The following is a 22,138-nucleotide window of genomic DNA, read 5'->3' on the forward strand; positions in this document are numbered from 1 at the left end:
GAGAGAGCGCGCGTGTGTGTGTGTGTGTCATGCTGATGAAAACCCGAAAATACTGTAAAGCAGGTAAGCTAAAGGTAATGATTATCGCCTGATAAAGCTTCTTCAGAAAGAAAGCTGTGAGGTAAAACGTTGGTAAAGTCAGAAAAAAGTATGAGAAGTTAAGAATATTGATTGGTAAACAGATTGGGACGGAGGAGAAATCTGTCTGGCAAACAGCTTATGGGAGAGGAGACTTAAGGTAAAGTCTTGCACAAAGTGACTACAGGATATAGGTAACAAGGAAGGAATATGTAACGTACGGAACGAAAATATTGGGTTAAGCATCTGAAAAAAATGTTGCAGAGACGTCAATGTGGCATGAAATAGTAATAACCCATTATTATCTGTGCAGAGTGTGATGCATCCATCTCATTTGTTTTTATTCCTCTATCTGCCATATGTTCTGCAATAGAACTTGATTATGTGACCGACGGGTGATGTGTGTGTGTGTGTGTGTGTGTGTGTGTGTGTGTGTGTGTGTGTGTGTGTGTGTGTGTGTGTGTGTGTGTGTGTGTGTGTGCGTGCGTGTGTTCATTGCAGTGTCTATTTTCACTCGTTTTTATCATCATATTTAAGTTTAAAATTGTGTATATAATTAGCTTCGTTAGAATCCTCATCAACTCCGTTCTACTTATATTTACGACTCTGAGACTGAAAGATATCTTTCTGACATCTCTATGACTCATTTGTTTTTCCAGGTTTCAATTACGTCCTCTCGATCTACTGTTCTCTAAGTTGAACATTATTTCTACATATAACATTTTCAATACCTTTTAGTATCTTATACAGCATTATATTTGATGGAACAAGTCTTGTTCCTTCTGTCTTTCTTCACAGATTATTCTCCTGAGCTTACTTAGGAGGTACTTTTTCTAGCAAATTTTTTATTGTTTCTAGTTTTGTTTCGTGTTTCTTTAGGTAGAGGTTCCATGTTTGGGCTGTATACTGAAAAATAGATCTCACGAAGGATGTATAGAAAGCTCAAAATGGATCTTTGTCGAAGTTCCTGAAAAATAACCGAACGTTTGCCAATATGGCTTGTACTGTCATAGTTAGTCTGCTGATGTGTCCCTCTGATCTTAGATCTCCAGTTACGTCAACTCCTATGTCTTTCACTTTATCAAAAAAATGGAATGTTGCCTTTCCATTTCCTGTACTGTATTTGAGGTCTTCTTACTCCAAGTACTATCCTCATAACCTTGCAATTGCCAGAAGTAAATTCTAGAATCCATTTCTCAGATCATCTCTGAAGAATGTCTAGTTTATCCTGTTCTTCATTCCTCTTCAGTTCAATTCTCCTCATTAGCGTATGTGAGACAGAGGCATCGTCAACATATATGGATAAGAATGAGTTTACTTCCTCTCATAGATTTTATAATTGTTCAATACTTTCTAGTTAGAAATATAAAATAGCAATTTATGTACTCGACAAATTACAAAATAGTGAAAAAAAGGAAGAGAAACAAATATGTTAAATGAGGAACGAAGAGCACCTCGAGGCCTTCTGATGGAAGATCCTGTCCTAAAAATAATAGTCACTCGCTTGATAGTGTCGCTGCCTGGCGAGCCAGAGCTACCGAAGACACGCAAGGCCACTGTGGAATTATGTGGCCAAATGTAAATTCTAAAATGACAACATTCGTTTTAATGGGAAGAAACGTTCTCACGATATATTTTGCCTTGAGAGATGCGATGAGTTCCTCGAATGAAAGCTAAATAGGCCATCAATATAATACATGAAAATAAACACACACACACACACACACACACACACACACACACACACACACACGCACACAGAAACACACACACACACACACACACACACACACACACACACACACACACACACACACACACACACACACACACACACACACACACACACACACACACACACACACACACGCACATACACACACACACACACACACATAGACACTCCTCCTGCCTGGTAGCTGAGCGGACAGCGCGCAGGACTCGTAATTCTGTGGCATGGATTCGATTCCCGGACCAGGTAGAAACAAATGGGCAAAGTTTCTTTCACTCGGAATGCCCCTGTTACCTAGCAGTAAATAGGTACCTGGGAGTTAGACAGCTGTTACGGAGGTGCTTCCTGGGTGCATGTTTGTGTGTGTGTGTGTGGAGAAAAATAGTTAGTTAGTAGTTAGTAACGGTTGATTGACAGTTTAGAGCAAAGCTCAGCCCCCGCAAGCACAATTAGGTGAATACACAGTTGATTGACAGTTGAGAGGCGGTACCAAAGAGCCAGAGCTCAACCCCTACAACAACAACTGGGTGAGTACTCACACACACGAGTTGTTGCCACCTTGAGCAACATTGCAACATTTCACATTGAGCAACATTGCAACATTTCACATTGAGCAACATTGCACTCTGACCACCTAGCGGTCCATGAATGTCAAGCAACAAATGATTTCGTGTTGCGATTTTCCATAACAAATAAATGCGCAATTGGAAACATTTTCATTAATTGACAGGTAATTGGGAAGTTGAAATTTGAATATAAAATTTCTCCTGCTTCTAAGTTCAAGTCTGCAAAAGTGATTGGAATATTTGTACATTTATGTACAGATTCTCTCAGCCCAAACACGTACAGAATCTCCCAGCACGTACGAGAGCTTTCTAGCACGTTTGCCAGTGTCGAACATTAACAATTATTGAAGATATTGTACAAATTAACGAATATTTAATATGCTGAGCTAAAATACCAAATACATTTATATACATTCAAGCTAAGTTTTCCTTCAATGTTTCTCGTTTTTTCATCTTACCTTCTCCGGCTCTTCTGGAAAATAGCGCCAGAGGAGAAACAAAGAAGCGACGTGCACCTGTAGTCGCACGCAACCTTCGCATAACAGTGACCGTGTACCTGTTGACGCACGCAACCTACGCATAACAGTGACCGTGTACCTATTGACGCACGCAACCTACGCATAACAGTGACCGTGTACCTGTTGACGCACGCAACCTACGCATAACAGTGACAGTGATGAACCTGTTGACGCACGCACCTTACGCATAATTGTGGTTATTAACGATAAGCAAACATAATGTGCAGTCTTTTGGAAGATAATTACATGAGCCACTCAGAATTACATCAGCAACTTATGCCAGAGCAATTCTGGAGAATACATCACTTTGCTAAACAGTTTGCTAAATGTTCAAGAACTTTGGGAGGCTTGCCACCGTATTCGTACAAAGGCTGAAGTGAGAGAATCACGAAGGAACCTATTTGCTTTGAACCTTTAAACCTATGAACTTTGAACCTTTGCCCGAAAAGCTATGCGTACTAGTGGCTTTAGGTATTGTATGTACTACCTCTATCTTGAAATGTAACAGAATGTTTGTACTGTAACGCTGCAACTGTGTATGTACTGTTCCTAAATAAATTATTATTATTATTATTATTATTGTTATTATTATTATTATTATTCAAACTAGAAAGCGAGAACTGAGCTGGAACTGTGTGTGTGTGTGTGTGTGAGAGAGAGAGAGAGAGAGAGAGAGAGAGAGAGAGAGAGAGAGAGAGAGAGAGAGAGATAGAGAGAGAGAGAGAGAGAGAGAGAGAGAGAGAGAGAGAGAGAGAGAGAGAGAGAGAGAGAGAGAGAGAGAGAGAGAGAGAGAGAGAGAGAGAGAGAGAGAGAGAGAGAGAGAGAGAGAGAGAGAGAGAGAGAGAGAGAGAGAGAGAGAGAGAGAGAGAGAGAGAGAGAGAGAGAGAGAGAGAGAGAGAGAGAGAGAGAGAGTGAGAGACAGAGAGAGAGAGAGAGAGAGAGAGAGAGAGAGAGAGAGAGAGAGAGAGAGAGAGAGAGAGAGAGAGAGAAAATACGAAAATATCACAAAAACCGAAACACGAGGAAGGTTCGCAGCGCAAAGCAAGAGCAGCGAGGGCAATTGTGTGTCGTCTGTATGCGAGTGGTCCGTGCAGTGAGACGCCCAGAACAGCGCTGAGATGAAACACACAAGCTCGAAATAAGCACACGTTGACCTTTATTTCATACTTTAAAAAGAGTTTCTTATAAACAACAAAATTCTTCACCGAAATGAAATGAACAACATTCTCGCAAATTACTGAGCAAATGATATGCTGCCTAAACTGTTCTCACCCTTCATAATAACTTTGTATACGTAGAAAAGCACACACACACATAGCACACACATAGCATTAGCGGGGATTTTTAAGTCCCTTACCCTCAATTCAGTTTCCATTTTATACTGAGAACGTTTTTTTCAAGTATGATACATGTTAGGCTCAGGACACATAGGCTTCTATAAAAATAGGCTTTTTTTTATGTCGTCAAAATATGAGAGAAAATTTTGCAACTTTAAGGCTATGTTAATAATAAGATATTACAAATACTTTTTATTGGTAACTAGTGAGTCTGTGTAAAGACTTCAACTGGGCAATAATTTACTCAAACACAAAGTTCACAGATTGGTGATAAATTTGTTACCGCTTGATCATATATTAATTTACGTATATATTAATTCATATATTAATTCATCTTATAACGTTAATTTATATATATAACATCGAGATAACATCTAGTATTTTTGGCAGTGATTTATATTGAATTATAGTTACATTATATAAACATTTAATTCCCACAGAGAACATCAATTATTTAGTAAAACTTTTCAAAATTTCGCAGAAAGTGCGCGTGAAATCTCATCTTCATATTTTTACTCTTTATAGTTCTTAAATGGACACACTTTTATGGGTCACTCCGTGTGAGCACACTTTTAGGGTTTTTGTTGACCAAACCACACACTTGTAAGGAATGACGACGTTTCGGTCCGTCCTGGACCATTCTTAAGTCGATTGTGTCATCAAAATATGGTCAACATATTTCAGCCACGTTATTGTGACTCTTCGTCTGCGTTTTAGGGTTTTCTCTAAGTGAAAACACTTTTATGGTTCTATCTAAGTGATTATACTTTTATGGTATACTTTTATCTCTATTTAGCGCATTAACCTTCCCCATTATCTATCTTTATTTCGCTGGACTCTTTTTACAATTTCTTATATCTTTTTTTGGAAAGTAGCTTAGTCAATTCTACGGCAGTACAATGGCTCGCTGCTGAGGCCAGTAAAACTATTCAATTGTCCTCTAACGTTTTTGACTGTATTTTTGTAGTGGGTCCTACCTTTGTATTCAGTGATATTGTTGATTTTGTACCGGTAAAAGAATGAATTGTATTGTGCTAGCTGCTCCTCTCTAACTTTCTCTCTTGCTACCCAATCGCGTTTCCTAAATTTTATTGATTTACGCACATCCTTCTGCCGATTAACTTTGGAATATAAACAATAATCAAAATATTAGCCGTAACATGCACATTGCTTTTGTAGAGGGTTTAATTCGCAGAAATGGTTTGACAAACGACAAGTTTAAAATGTGAACTATAAACTGGAGTGAGGAAGTAACGCCGAAACATTTCAAAAACGTTTCAGGATGTCAAGCGGTGCTTTAGCTCCGTGTTTTATAAACCATGATGCCATTAGCGAGTGAAAGTTAAAAGGGAAAATTTATGCTAGCCGTTTTTTTCTTATTTGCACAACCAAACAAAATTTACAAAATAAACTTAAGGATACTAGAAAATATTAGTAAGAGCTTCAACAAAATAATGATAGTATTTTGCAAATTGGAAGTTGTCACACATCGATAAATATACCTGTGTTGGTTGGGGAAAATACTGGATAAAATAGTTTTGCTATTATCCGTTCATTTACATAGTACTTAAATTCTGACCAAATGTTTCTGTTGTCATTATGTTGTGAAAACGAGTTCCATAATACAACGATATTTTTATGTGACTTACGTCCAACTTTCTCTTTTCGTGTATAGGTTGCCACATATGACACCTCCTTTAGAGGCCATTTATTCTCCAGAGAAGCAATGCGTTGGGAATGTTGGGTAATTTAGTTCTCACATGAGTTCAGGCTCTATATTTTATTTGCAAATAATTCATCTGTTAATTTTAGGGTGTAAAAACTCTCATTTTGCACTTCAGTGATCTGTTAATATACTGAATTGCTCGTTTTTTATTAAAGAATTTTCAAGAAGATACAGAAAATCGTCATAAATTCCAAGTTACCTAAACAGAGACACAAAATCATTGCTGAAAGTCTATCATATGGTACAGCAGTATCGAGAACTCTAACGGTGCATTATTTGTGCAGCCAAGACTCTTGTTATATTTCGTAGTCATCTTCAGTATCAGATCTAAGGTGGTATAGTTTCTCTAAAGACAAATTATAGGTCATTATGTAAACTTTTCTTATCAAAGTGCTATCCTGGTCTAATTACGATCATGTTTTCAAAGATCTTCCTAAGCACATGGCAGGAAAACCAGGCGTTTGTTTTATTATTCGAGTGAGTAAATGGCTTTGCTCATGAAGAGGCAATTTTTTATTGGTAGTTCCTTGTAGCACCTTGTGTTTGGTGATACTACTGAGGGAGGGAGATGTCTCTTATCTTGAGGCACCTGGTACCGGAGCGAAGTCGGGGGAAAGGAAGGAGGTATGCATTTCTTTTTACTAGTCTTGAGAAAGGATTCTTTCTCAAGATATTCTCTCTCATTCTCTATCTCTCTCTCTCTGTCTCTCTCTCTCTCTCTCTCTATCTCTCTCTCTCTCTCTCTCTCTCTCTCTCTCTCTCTCTCTCTCTCTCTCTCTCTCTCTCTCTCTCTCTCTCTCTCTCTCTCTCTCTCTCTCTCTCTCTTCCTCTCCAGCATTTCACAATACTGTACTACGAATGGAAATCATCCATAAAGTAAAATCGAGCAGAGGAATACAAGAACATTAGTGCGAGTTGCCCCTTAACCGTGTCATACGAGCGAGTTACTTCGTTGTACACATTATTGAAATGATTTAGGATCAGCATTAAATAGCTCGAATTCCCCGAGACTCTTAGCGCCCCGATGGAACGGAATTGTCTAATGCTGTTATTGAAGTTCGTTAATAACGGGAATTGCATAACGGTAGCGAGCGAACGACAAACGGCATTTAACAGTCGGCCAGTAAGGTTCGGCTTAATGGGGGTTATTAAATTTTTTCCCCCATTAGAACTGCTGCCCTTTCTTTTCGTGTTGTTTGTTATCCTAATGATGTTTTATCCATATGTAAAATTGTTTATAAAAAAATTCACACAAAAATATAAATAAAAAAATATCCACGTTCCTTGTATAAACATATCGCTGACGTCTTAAATGAAGTTGAAATGATGATTATATAATAAGTTGTCATTATTTGTTAGAAATATAAAATTAAATTGGTTGAACAAAATTGTTTCGCGGAATTCTACACAAATGCTGAATTCTACTTCACATTAGTAGATGATGACATAGGACCGAATCATGGATTCACGCATTATTCTCTGTATGTATGTATGTACATTGTGCCATGATAAAACTATCGTTCGTAGATAAAATAATTGTACATAGTACAGCTCTCGAGTGAAGCCAAAACAATCGTAAGTAGCAAGAACCTTCGAATGCTGGTTAAGGCATTTCAAATTGGAAGAACCATCGGTATTTGGAAAACTATCAAGCGTAGTTAAAACCATCACATAAATTTAGAAACATTGCTTGGTGTGAATGTAAATTGATATCGTATATAGAACCACTGTAAATAGGTATAATAGATTACCAGACCACACACTAGAAGGTGAAGGGACGACGACGTTTCGGTCCGTCCTGGACCATTCTAAAGTCGCTTTTTTAATCGAATTTAGAATGATCCAGGACGGACCGAAACGTCGTCGTCCCTTCACCTTCTAGTGTGTGGTCTGGTCAACTTACTTTAGCCACGTTATTGTGACTCATCGCCTGCATAGGTATAATAGCATTACATAAATACAACTGCCGAACATAGGTAGACCCATCCCCCTGTAGGTGTGCTCCCTCACCTCATCCCGATCCGGTTGGTGCTTACATTACTCAGCTCTACAATCAATAGGATCAGATTTCCTATCAGAGGGCAGTTAGTATGCGACTGTCTTCCGTAGGATTCATTTGATTTATAAAAACCCATTGTTTCTCGTCGGCAGGGCCGCCGGACCCTCCCAAGAACTGCTCCATCGCCAACCAGACGACGGACACCATCGAGGTGGAGTGTGTAGCGGCTTTCGACGGCGGTCTTCCCCAGACATTCTACATGGAGGTAGGTGAACTTACCTGAGGTACTGAGTGAGTAATATCTCGTAGGAGTCACAGTGATGGGTACCTACCTGGGGGTAAGAGTGAGGGGTACCTACTTGGGGTCAGAGTGAGGGGTACCTACCTGGGGTCAGAGTGAGGGGTACCTACCTGGGAATCACAGTGAGGGGTATCTACCTGGGGGTCAGAGTGAGGGGGTACCTACCTGGGGGTCAGAGTGAGGGGTACCTACCTGGGGGTCAGAGTGAGGGGTACCTACCTGGGGGACAGAGTGAGGGGTATCTACCTGAGATCCGAGTGAGGGGTACCTACATTGCTTAGTGTTGTTTATCCCCATTCCCGTTTGATTGACTATTACTGACAGTTCTTAATAACTTGCCTATGAATCAGGGTTAGATCTGGTAAGGAAAGGTCACTATATTAGCCCCCCTCCCATATAAAGTTTGACATGAAACGAACCCGGTTACTGGCTAAGTGGTGACAGATTCCAACATAGGAGAGGAGAGGACAGCGTTAGGTGTATCCACTAAGGATCAGTATTTCATTAATAATTTATAAATGTCAAAGAAAATTTGAAATAAAAAATAGAGCTGTGATACCTTGTTACGCCCTTTTGAATTATATTTAAGCCACAGGAAGGTAAAAAAAAAATCCTATTAAACAAAAGGAGAGTAAGGCTTAAGAAATCTTGCGAGCTCCAATGGCGATAACTCGACATCGTCTCTCGAGCGAGATAGCGGCGGATGCCACACTCACGCCTGGGATATAGTAACATATTACACCTTAATGAAACTCCTTTAATTAAATCTGCTGTCTTCTGAGGACAACAGCAGTTGTACTAATATACCTGCTCACCTACCACTTTCTCCTCCTACCATCCCCTCTTTTCCGTCATCTTGCCATTTCGTTTCCTTACTCCATTCCTTGCTCTTTCACTTTCTTTTCCTTTCACCATACCCTCTCTATTTCCCATTCTCTTCCTCCCACCTTTCACTTCCAACGCCTTTTCAATTTCCTTTTTTTCCCTTCCTCTATTCCTTTATGCTCCCCCCCTTCCTTACCCCTTTCCTATTCCTTTACCCCTTCTTCCACTTGCCATTCGTGTCCCGATACCCCTTCCCCTTTCCGCTCTTTACCCCCATTCCCTCCCTTCTTCCCATGCAGGTCATGGTATGAACTTCTTCAGGACTTTCATTAAGATTCTCATTACATTACCTTGAAGTCACAGGTAAAGGCTGCGAATAGCTGTTCATTTCCTTGATGGCTACACCGTGGAGACAGCTCTCTGGGCGGTCTCAACGCTGTCTTCAAAACATTTTCATATTTTATGAGAGTACTTTCAATGTGAGTGTAGTTGTCTGATTTCATTAAACTATCTACAAACATTAGCTGGAGATCAAATGAGCGGAGTAAATTCTGTAGGATGCACGCTGATGTATATAATATAAACAAAATATAAACAGATTTTATGTTGGGGGAAATGAATGTTCTAGAGGTTTGTTTAGAAAGATAATTGGCACGAAGCTCCTTAGATATATAGGATTTTAGGAGATGTTTAAGAGTAGGAATGCTAATTGTGATGTTATAAAGAAGTGTTTTAAGTACAACTATTAATATGAGTGACACTGACTTTCTTTGAGATCATTGTGCTCAAAAAGGTCAAAATTGTCTGCAGTGGTTCTGAGCGAAGCCTTTATGTTCTACAGTGACTCAGAGAGAAGTCATTTTGGTCTAAGGTGGTTCTGAGTTTTTAATACTCCGTGAGTCATAATAGTCTATGTTAGCCCTTTGTGACGCTATAATGGCTTACTGGGGGTTGTTTGTGTCCATTATGCTCTACGAAAGCTTCGTGAGACCATAAAGTTATAAAGTGGCACAGAAAGGCTATTATGCTTCACAGTGGCGAGACTATTGCAGATCTGAAATTAATATCCATATCTAACTTAATTTCGGTCAAGATAATTATTGAAAGCATTAACTAATTTGGTTAGCTAGGCATTAGTGTGAAATATCTGCTAGCGTGAGCAGAGGTTGTCTCCTTTCATCAGTGTGAGCTGAGCGTATCTCCCTAATTTAGTTTGTATTGAGAGTGGCTCCTTGCATCAGTGAGCGCAACTTGACCTCAGGTGGAGTTGATCGGCATGTTGATTTCATCTCGAGATACTAGCGGACTCGATCCCTGATCAAACAACACATCACGCGTGTTTACTAGAAATCTTGCTCACGTCTTTAATCTGCACGCCTACCTATACTCCGGGAAGAACACTCAACCATTCCATTCAAGTACCTTTCGTTTTTTTCCCCGTGGCTAATTCTATGTTTCTTTTCTCTGTATCAGACAATCGTTGCAGGCAATAAACATAAAGTATTGCTCCTATAATTCTTCAGTGACTAGTATTTTCCTTGAATTACTAATAATCTTCTTCCGAATTTCATTACCAGCCCATTGCTTTGATTAGTGTGTTCCAAGGATTTTTCTTACGTTTGACAGCAAATAGCGACATTAAACGAAAAAAACTCGTAGCTCTCCACGGCACAATATAGCTTACATAAATATTTCCAACCCCTCTCTTATCCTCATATTTATTTTAATAGCCTCCTCTACTCATACTGTAATCCCATCATTCCCTTGTATATATTCAAGTCTTCTCCTCCCCAAATATATTCAATATTCAAATATTTTCAGCACCCCCTGCCTCATATATACTCCAATCGCTTAATCTCCTCACAAACTCTATAATCGCTATCCTCTTCTACACAAATATTCTAATCACCTTCCAGCCTTATAAATTCTCTAATTCCCTTCCCTTCACAAGTATTCGAATACCTCTCTTTATTAAATAAATATTCGAATTCTCTTCTCCCCTCATAAATTGTTCAATCCATTCCATCCCTCATTATTACTCCAGTTTCCTTATATATATTTCAAACCTTTCCGCTCTCAATAAATTATTTGCCTCTCGCCAGGTGTACGACTCGACGACGGGGGCGCTGCACCGCAACTTGTCGTCGGGGGAGCCTCTGTTTCACTTGACGGAGCTCCGGCCGGGCCTGGCCTTCCTCATGGTCACATACGCCGCCAACTCCAAGGGCAGGAGCGACGTGGCCAAACTTGAGACTTTCACCCTCAAGGTGGCCGAGAAACGCACAGGTAAGGACTCGTTAAACTGGCCGAGGAATGCACAGGTTCCTCGGCCCAGGTTCATTCGTTAAACAGGGCAAGAAACTCACAGGTAAGGACTCGTTAAACTGGCCGAGGAACGCACAGGTAAAGACTCGTTAGACTGGGTAATTAACGCACAGGTAAGGACTAGTTAAGCTGGCAGGAACACACAGGTAAAGACTCGTTAAACTGGGTAATAAACGCACAGGTAAGGACTCGTTAAACTGGGCGAAAAAACACAGGTAAGGTGAAATAAAACTGGCCGAGAAACGCACGGGTAAATGTTAAACACTCACAGGTAATTATTCACTGAAGTGGCCGAGAAACGTAGAGGAGAGGGCGTCGGTATGAACGCTCAACGTTATTTTTTTGTTGTATCAATCTGATGCACTTCAAGCTTTCCAAAAGGAACTATTTTGGCAGCAAAGACACAAATTGTATTTATTTTATGCATAATTGTTTAATGGTATAGGCACGGTTTGTACTTTGGTTCTGAAATATTCAGTGAAAGGTTTTTCGGTCTTCAGGTAATTTCTACTTCTCAATGGTCGGTATTAATACAATCTAAAAACAACCTACCATTCTAAAAGTGAAGACGAAGAAATAACTGACATAGATAACATACGCAAGAACTGAAGTAAGGTTGAACAAAAAGTATAAAAATCATGAAATTTTGTCTCGCAACGTTCGGAAAATTTTTAATGCATTCAAATTTCATCATGAAGCTTCGACATGAAACTAATACACTTCCTCTTACTCCTTGTTGTTTTAAAGAATATTTTTCACTATATAATAATATGGAAACTAGCACATAGCGCATTGATCAAGCAAGCAGAGCTACACATGTTTGGTGTTGAAATGTTGAGGTGTTTAATACATTGGATATATTAGCTAGAATCTATCTATTTACTCGTATTTATATTTTAGCTGATAATTTAACCACGTCAATAAACTTTTAGGAAGATAACACAAAAAAATAATCTTTTAAAATTGGGGGTCCTTGATACGTTGAAGATATTTCCTAGATCAGCAACAAAATTTACAATTTCAATAACAATTTTAGAATACAATACAATTGTTCCTATTTATTTTAATTAATTTATTATATTTAAAATTTAGGTTTCCCGTTTCCTGATTTATTTTTCATCAAGTTAACCTTCTCATAATTTTCACAAACCACACTGACCAAAGCAATACCGTCGATCTTCCATTTTAAAGGACCTCCGGCGCTCTTCGAGTTCACTCCTGTCCTTGGAATCCTGATCGGCGTGGTGCTGGCAATCATCTTGACGGCGCTGACGGTGATGGTGGTCATGAAGATGCGACGGACTCCTCCGACCGGCGAGATCGGGGCTCCAAACGACGACATGAAAGGTGATCTAGAAAACAAGCCCCTGAATATTGGGGTGCTGGCGGCGAGGGTGAAGGAGGGACCAAGTGTGTGTGAGGCTGAAGACAACGATCCAGACATTATCCCACACAAAACTGGTAAGAATGCGGTGAAGATCTTTATTACCTGAGAGATATTATGCCACATTGTGCTATGAGATAAATATTTTTCAAACAATAATTTACTTAAACAAATCCACAAGGGCCGTGACGAGGATTCGAACCTACGTCCGAGATGATCCCAGACGCTGTCTTAATCGACTGAGCTACAACATGGTCAAAACATTTGTGGATTTGTTCATTGATGCATCACGTTATTGTGATCTGTGTATAATAATTTACCTCTTTGAGCTTGAGTATCGGTATACATATATGCTTATACATCTCTTGGTCATCATGACAAAAACATTTACAACAGCTACTTTGTAGCTGAGAATCAAGTACGTCAACATGACTGAGTTACGAAGGTACGTATTCACAAAGATAACTAAAATCCTGGGCGTCACCGTCTAATGCAGTTCGCATACATTCCATTCACTTGAAAAGATCTATACAGCGGCGGCCTTGCCTCTTGCAGGTCGCCGTTCGATCAGTCCGTTCTCATAACTAAGTTCTTGCCCAGTCAGCATATCAGTTTCAGGTTGCTATACAGTCGTTCTAGCTCAAAGCTTTTTCCACTTTTTTTTTTTTATTTACACATTAGGTACATCTGCATTAGTGCAGCTATCCTAGACTATATGAAGTGGAGTACAGTGTGTCAAAAAAGCTAACTAGGTGATGCTAAAAAATCCCCATCACACAGGATGGTTAGTCATACAGAGGCATGTGATAATCTTGATAAACTAATCTAATCTTGATAAACTCTACGGACACCTCTACCCATATTTAACTACTCAGGCAGCTTCAGTGTACTAACTTTTCCCTTTTCCGCTTTTCCTACAGATGTGCTGTCCTATCAGGATTACGATAGTATAGAAAGAGGCGGTCCGGGCCACGGGAGCTCCGGCGGGGTCGACACAGTTCCGTCTGTGCGAACTTTGCCTAGAACGGTATGTTGAATTTTGGAAGGATTGTTGCAAGAATTAAAAATAAATAATTATAAATATGCACATGCGCGCGAGCTCGCACACACACACACACACACACACACACACACACACACACACACACACACTCACACACACACGTACACCACCACCATTAAAATCTAAAATAATATCGTATTGGTACAAAATTCTTTACTTTTCTACACACATTAAGTACTTTTACATCACTTTAGTAGATTTTCAAAAACTCTCTTGATAATTTACGTTCTTATTTATGCTATTGCTTATTTCTCAAAGATTTTCTCAAGCTACGAGTCTGTTACCAGAGACGTCTGTGTGATGTAAAGACTGTTTGAGAGAGACTGGGCACCGGGGCTGTAATCTGTTTGTATGAATCATGAACTTGGGGGTTAGCCTGACAAGGTCTATGCATGCCTTATTTCCCAAAGGATGAGAGTTGAAGGCGCAAAATTTTTATCTTTAAGGAACATTTGTATATCGCATCCCAGAGCGTGCTGGTCTTTTGTCTGTTGCGTCAGTCTGTCTGTCTGTGTATGTCCCCTCTCCCTAACTCTTTCTCTATATGTATATATATATATATATATATATATATATATATATATATATATATATATATATATATATATATATATATATATATATAAATATATATATATATATATATATATATATATATATATATATATATATATATATATATATATATATATATATATATATATATATATGTTTCTTTTTACTGTCGATGGTTTTTGAAAAATCGATTCTCCAAAATTCATATTTATTTTTAGTCTGACGCGACGCTTGAACGCGTTTCGTAATAACTTATTACATTTTCAAAGACTTTTGTTTACACACACAACTGTAACCTGAAAACACTAAACAGAGTCAGCAAATCCATCATACTTATACTCGCATTTGGGTGAGGTGATATGGTGCAACAGTTTTGGATGAGGTGAACAAACTTGTGATAAATACAAGACAGAACGCGAAACAATGGGTATTATTTGGATATGAGAGCAAAAGAATGGAAGTAACTGCAGAGGGCCTATTGTCCCATACTTCCTCTTGCTGCTTCTATATTGGTTCGGAGTCTTGAAGTGGGTAGAATATAGTTGTGCATTAATTGGCTGTTAATTAATAATAGAATTATTAATCTTACTCTTTCAGTCATATTTAACAATATATATATATATATATATATATATATATATATATATAAACACGACAATGGGAAAAATTTATGAATGTCACAGACGGATTCGATCATTCTTGCAAGTCAAACACTTCTTTGAATTCCTCTGAAGTTTAGACTAGTGCCCAAGACACAACAGGTCTATACTAATACTAATTCTAACCTATACAAATATATATATATATATATATATATATATATATATATATATATATATATATATATATATATATATATATATATATATATATATATATATAAGCCTATACTTGCACAAACCACAAGTGAAGATTAACAATCTTTGGACAACACCCACCAGTGGGACTCGAACCCAGAAAGCACAACTACCTGCCAGTAGCTGCCATAACTAGTACGCTTTAACCAACTACACCATCAGACCCTACAAAAGAAGTAGAGACTTCGAGATATATATACATCTCAAATATCTCCACTTCCCGAGGGCACCAGGCAAGTGTGAGGTTAGTCTGCGTTTTTCGTCAAGCCACTGTCAATGTGAGAGAACTCGTGTCCAGCTATAAGAGCTGGACACGAGTTCTCTCACATTGACAGTGGCTTGACGAAAAACGCAGACTAACCTCACACTTGTCTGGTGCCCTCGGAAAGTGGAGATATTTGAGATGTATATATATCTCGAAGTCTCTACTTCTTTTGTAGGGTCTGATGGTGTAGTGGGTTAAAGCGTACTAGTTATGGCAGCTACTGGAAGGTAGTTGTGCTTTCAGGGTTCGAGTCCCACTGGTGGGTGTTGTCCAAAGAATATATATATATATATATATATATATATATATATATATATATATATATATATATATATATATATATATATATATATATATATATATATATATATATATACATATATATATATATATATATATATATATATATATATATATATATACATATATATATATATATATATATATATATATATATATATATATATATATATATATATATATATATATATATATATATATATATAAATATTAGTATATTTTTGTAGCAGTCTTTCTTGTAAACATAAGTTGTTGAATATGACTGAAAAAGTAAGATTAATAATTCTAACACGTTTTTTTCAATATTTCTTATGTTTTTCTTCACTGTCAATGGTAATGAAAAATATAAATTCTTCAAAATTCATTTTTTATTAATAGTCTGACGCTTAGAAGCGTTCCGTAAGGGCTTCTTACATTCTCAAAGACTGCATTACACCTTACACTACACATATGAACTACATTTGATACACTCGATGCACTGAGTATGAAACCTTTGACATAACCCTCGCTTTTTATTGGTTTGGGTGAGGTGGGTACATAAGAATTGAAGTAACTGCAGAGAGCCTATTGGCCCATACGATGCATTGAAGTGGGTAGAATATTCTTGTGCATTAATTGGCTGTTGATTGCTGGTGTTGACTTTTTGATGTGTAGTGCCTCGCTGATGTCGAGCCGCCTGCTATAGCTGCATCTCTCGATGATTTCTGTGTTGTTTGTTAAGATTTCTCTGGTGATGATCTGGTTATGAGAAGAGATTATATGTTCCTTGATGGCGCCCTGTTGATTATGCATTGTTAGTCGCCTGGAAAGAGACGTTGTTGTCTAGCCTATATACTGAGATCTTTGGGGCTTACAGTCCCCAAGCGGCCATTTAAAGCCATACAGAACGGTGGTCTCCTTCAAAGCGTTCTGCTTGGTGTCTGGGGAGTTTCTCATGAGTAGATTGGCCTTTTTTTTTTGGGGGGGGGGTTTATGATAAATTATCAGTTGTATTTTCTGATTTCTGTCTGTAGGGATGACGTTCCTATCAACAATATCTTTAAGGACCCTTTCCTCCGTTTTATGAGCCGTCGAAAAGAAGTTCCTGTAAAATAGTCTAATAGAGGTTACAAGTGTTGTGTTGGTTGACTCTTCAGAGGTTGCATTCCGTTTCACCTTTCTTTTTATGATGTCTTCAACGAAACCGTTAGAGAAGCCGTTGTTGACTAGGACCTGCCTTACCTTACAGAGTTCTTCATCGACTTCTTTCCATCCTGAGCTGTGGCTGAGAGCACGGTCGACGTAAGCGTTGACAACACTCCTCTTATACCTGTTTGGGCAGAGACTATTGGCAATGAGGCACATTCCTATGTTTGTTTCCTTGGTGTAGACTGCAGTATCGAAGCCTCCGCTCCTTTCCGTGACTGTTACATCCAGAATCATACATTTTAATCTTTCGGTACGATCATTTAATTTTGTCTACGTCTTACCTATCAATGCCGGTAATGTCTGTGTGTATTTTCTAATTTATATTCAATTAGTTAAACTTGCTGGTAATAAGGTACGGTTCTTAAGTCCAACCATTCCGCTACCTTCCTGTATAACGTATTATCTCTACTATTTGGACACATATTTTTTGTTAACATCTCCTGCTTCATCTTTTATACAACGATAAAATGCATGCAATATCTTGAACGACTCTGATTCCTTAAGACCATTCTTATGCCAGGCATTTTTACCAGTAAAGCTGATGATACTTGTGTGATGTGGGCTTCTGGTGACGTGTTCAGTGTAAGTTCAGTTCAGTTCAGTCACCTAGTCATTGTCCCTGTCCGATTCAAAGAAGCTTTTCTCTCCTATGAGAGGATGTTCATTCTGTGCAATCCGCATTCATTCTGTATCTTGAATCCGCATTCTGTTTCCATGACTCTTTTTTTTGTATTACTTTGATCTTGATTGAATTAAACTCTAGTGACCAATTACTGGACTATTATGTAATTATTTATAGGTCATGCTGTGTAGGACTTTAATGGGTCATCCATCTTATTTTGTTTCCAAATAATTTCTCGTTTCAAGGGAACATTGAGAGGTCAGAATTAATTACCGTAAAACAAGCATGTCACTTAGATAATGAGTAGAAACGACCGAGTACTCTGCCCAATGGGACGTTACCAATAATATCCAGAAACACTAATGCCTCTATTTTTATTGTAACCCCCCCCCTGTCTTCTGTTGACTGTACGTGAATGTGTGCATGTATATTTGTGTGTACGTATATGTGTGTTTGTGTGTGTGCATAATCGTGCATAACCATGAAATAATACACTTGCGTGGCTGCGTCATTATGATTCTACATTCTTATTTATCGGAACTAAGTGCTGTAACATTATTCACAATAGAACAATCATATATGAGGTTCCTGTCATACTCCACCAAGCTTCCACTAATCAACTTCCTCCATGATTAAACTTATCTTCAGAAGAAATCAAATCCCTTGTTGATTGGCAACGCTTGTCACAAATACAACGAAGCCAGCTAGAAGGAAAACATATAATATTATAATTAGTCAATGTCATTTTATTTTCATGTTGTCTGGTAATAGGAAATAAGCTTTATATCCTTTGCCCTCTTATGCACTAGGAGAAAAAAGCGAAAAAAAGTATTAAACTGAATTCTGATGAGATAAAACTCGTTCCACTACAGGCGCCTCAACAATCGTCTTATTACTCAGCAGGTTAGTGGAGTGAGTAGCGGTCCTGGCATGCTATCCCCAGCATGGGACTCCGACCCACCACTGAGCATGATTCATCTAGACTAGCCTTACTCATTTTGCTAGACTCCCATTGAGTAGAGTAAAGCATGAGTCTGGCCCTACGGAGGGCTGTCGACATTGCCAATGAGAAAACAAAACTTTTGCAGATATAGTCAGATATTTGCAGAATTAAATTTGATAGTTCGAAACACTCTGCTTAGATTTCCGTATAACTTACCTTGAACCCATTAATATTTATTTTAAATTTTTCGTAAGTTCTGAAATATATTAGCATGTGCATGCATGAATGGAAAGAAATCGAACAGATCGAAGAAAAATACACGTATATATATATATATATATATATATATATATATATATATATATATATATATATATATATATATATATATATATATATATATATATATATATATATATATATATATATATATATATATATATATATATATATATATATATAATATGTGTGTGTTTGTGTTTTTTACTATGTATACAAACTGAAAACGTTAACCAAATTACCCTTGAACATCATACCTAATAGTATGTGATTGTCTTGATAGTATAAACTGGAGTTGTCATAATTTCAGATACCTCTCTGCAACCTTCATTTATTTTATAGATTCAAAATATTGTAATCGTATTGGCCAACATCAATGAAATTAAAACCACAAATTAACATCTGAATCTCATTTCATTATTATTGTACTGTTGCTGATCTTTAAAAAGATTTATAAAGGTTCCTAACAACGTTATCTATTTTTTTTTCTTTTTGTTTATGGGTATACTCAGCTCCTCATTTTTGTAATGAAATTTGATATACAATTGCCATATAAAACTATGGTGGTTGCAGGTCTAACATCAGTATTTATGTAATCACTCCATACGATGACAAAAATCACTATTTTAAATAATTTTCATTGCACTTGATAGCTGAATATATCTACAGACATTAATTACACTTATTACCTAATGGGTACTTGAAACGCATTTATAATAATATTATGAATACGATATTTATAAATAAATTAGAAATGAGTAGAGGGTTCATTTCAATGTTTGCTTAAGCAATATAATAAGCGAGTGTTTCTCTCCCTCTGACAGCATAACCAGGCCTCCCCTGGAGGCTCACCAGCGACCTACGTTGAGCTGCCCCTACCCAAGGACGCCCAGCCAGGCTATCAAGTCAGCGCCACGGATCTCTGCCTCTTCGCCGCCAAAAGGAAGAGCGTTTATCTCAATGCCGCGCCCAACACCACCACAACGAGACCCCTCTCTGTCGCCAGCACCACGAGCGCCGCGACAGCTGCTCCCATGTTATCTCCTCCCAACCAAGCAACCACCTCTCCTTCGTCGTCCCCAAGCCCTAGAAGCAAGGATATAACTGACGATTCCAATGTCTACGCCCTAATAAGTCCCATCAGGGATTCCGAGGGCGCCGCTGCCACGGAGCCCGACATCTACACCACGGCGGAAAGCATTGGTACCGCAAATCGTGTCAGTAGCAAGGGCCATTGGCCCTCCACATCCACGTTTGATTATGCGACGGTTGATCATCGGCGGAGCGTGTACTTCCCCTCCACAGCAGTAATGATCCCCTCAGCTACCATCGCTCGCCCAAGGAGCGTTACCAATATCCCTACGGCAGCAGGCGCCAGCGTACCCTACAGCAATATGTACGCCACCTTAGGCCCTCGGCATAAGGGAAATGTAAACTCAACAAATACGCCAAATGCCTATGCCAGGTCCCTTCACCGTCTGAGTCTCAATTCACCGCCAGATTATCATGAGAGAAGTGTGACGTCACAAACACCATTGCTGTCGTCACGCACTTCACCAACTACGTCACGCACACCAGTGATGACGTCACGTTCTCCGCTGCTGAGGATGGCCAATGAGAGTGCCGTGTAGAAGAAGAATAAACAAACATATCTTCTTTCCTGAGGACCTTTTAAAAGACAACCTTTTGCAGAACCAATTTATGTTATGACAGAATTTTAATTGGCATTAAGAGTTGAGTAAATCGGCAGGGTTGTGGGATCCCAGTACCACTGGTGGGGATATAATTATTCCCGGTAATGTCAGGTCGAACTCCACGAAGACTATTACAATTTCCTAACACAAATAGAGTGCTCGTTCGACAGTTGTTTGAATGAGTGACTGGAAATTAACACTGGTGCATGCAACACACGTGTTTTCTTAGACAAATGTTAACCTTAAGTGTTTCTTGCAAACTATGAATTTTTTAATTGCTTTCATGTGTGGGTGTGTTACATGATATGAAAGATGCCGTTCTTCAAGAAAGCTTTAATGTATTTGTAAGTGAATATCGTGTACAGAGAAGTGAATTTACACAAATGAAGAGAATTTCTTATAAATCGTCTTGTATTATGATAGATAGAGCCATATTTTTTGAAAGGAATCACATAATAGATTTTGTGACGAAACAAGATACAAATTTTGTTCCCAGGAAGCATCACAAAGCTTCCCAGGTGTCATATACACAATACAAGTCCGACATACATTGATTTTTGTTTTTTGTTTTTGTTATCAAAGACAGCTGACTGCGGCGTCAAGTCCGTGGCCATGGCAACCATCTCTGTGTCGGGAATGTTTGTTCGCACATAATTGGAGGCTTCCATGTACATATTAGTTGGAGATTTTTATATGTAGTATGTTTAGAAACCATTTTATTATTAGCAGTAGTGATATGTACTAGACAAAAACATCTTGACTGGAGTTCTAAATGTTGACTGTAAAATAAAATGCTCATTCTTGTTGAGAGGCTTTTCTATGTACACTTTGTGCAGTTCCCTTTGACATGTACTGATAAAGCTTCCCAAAGCCTACAATGGACCCAGTGATTTACTATCACACATTGTAAATAAATATAGACGCTTACATGTGTAAATATAAACATGCAGAAAGATGTGAGTGTGCAGTGTAACATGCAGACTCAGATATACACTCAGTGAAACACAAACATAGATCTATAAATACTAAAGTCTGTGGTGACTGAAGGATTCATTCCCAAAATGGTTAGGTCCCTAGTTGCCACAAATCAACTGACACTGTGCCATAGAGAACTCTATAAACCTCTTTACGATTCTGACATCGGCTGGACGAAAAAAAATATATTTATGTTTCCGTATCATGTAGTAAAACATTAATCACTAATGCTGCAAAACATTAATCACTAATGCTGCAAAACATTAATCACTAATGCTGCAAAACATTAATCACTAATGCTGCAAAACATTAATCACTAATGCTGCAAAACATTATTCAATATTGTATGAAAAGCTGTCAAAGAATTACATCTTCATGCCCGAGGACTCGTCAGCGTGAGGTGGACTCCACCAGTCACCCGGGCCACCAAACACACAAAAAGTCACCACCCCGGCCCAGTCCATCAGCGACATACGTCTCGAAGACAAACTAAGACACAAGGAGATAAAGAAAGAAAATAAGAGAGACAGAGATAGAGATGAAAATCTAGAGATGGATATAAATATATATATATATATATATATATATATATATATATATATATAT

At 38.3% G+C, this 22,138-nt stretch overlaps 1 protein-coding gene across 1 annotated transcript in view; it reads left to right on the forward strand.

Annotated features, from left to right (window-relative positions):
* LOC123744935 (nephrin-like) overlaps nt 1-21,363 on the forward strand; it is a 425,786-nt gene extending 404,423 nt beyond the window's left edge. The window contains exons 12-16 of the mRNA XM_069306333.1: nt 8,109-8,221; nt 11,185-11,368; nt 12,599-12,868; nt 13,712-13,818; nt 19,688-21,363. Of these exons, the coding sequence (XP_069162434.1) occupies nt 8,109-8,221; nt 11,185-11,368; nt 12,599-12,868; nt 13,712-13,818; nt 19,688-20,494 (1,481 nt within the window). The 3' untranslated portion in view covers nt 20,495-21,363. The remainder of the gene's footprint in view (nt 1-8,108; nt 8,222-11,184; nt 11,369-12,598; nt 12,869-13,711; nt 13,819-19,687) is intronic.
* Nucleotides 21,364-22,138: the final 775 nt, after the last annotated feature.

This window comes from Procambarus clarkii, chromosome 57, assembly GCF_040958095.1.
Source record: "Procambarus clarkii isolate CNS0578487 chromosome 57, FALCON_Pclarkii_2.0, whole genome shotgun sequence".
NCBI lineage: Eukaryota > Metazoa > Arthropoda > Malacostraca > Decapoda > Cambaridae > Procambarus > Procambarus clarkii.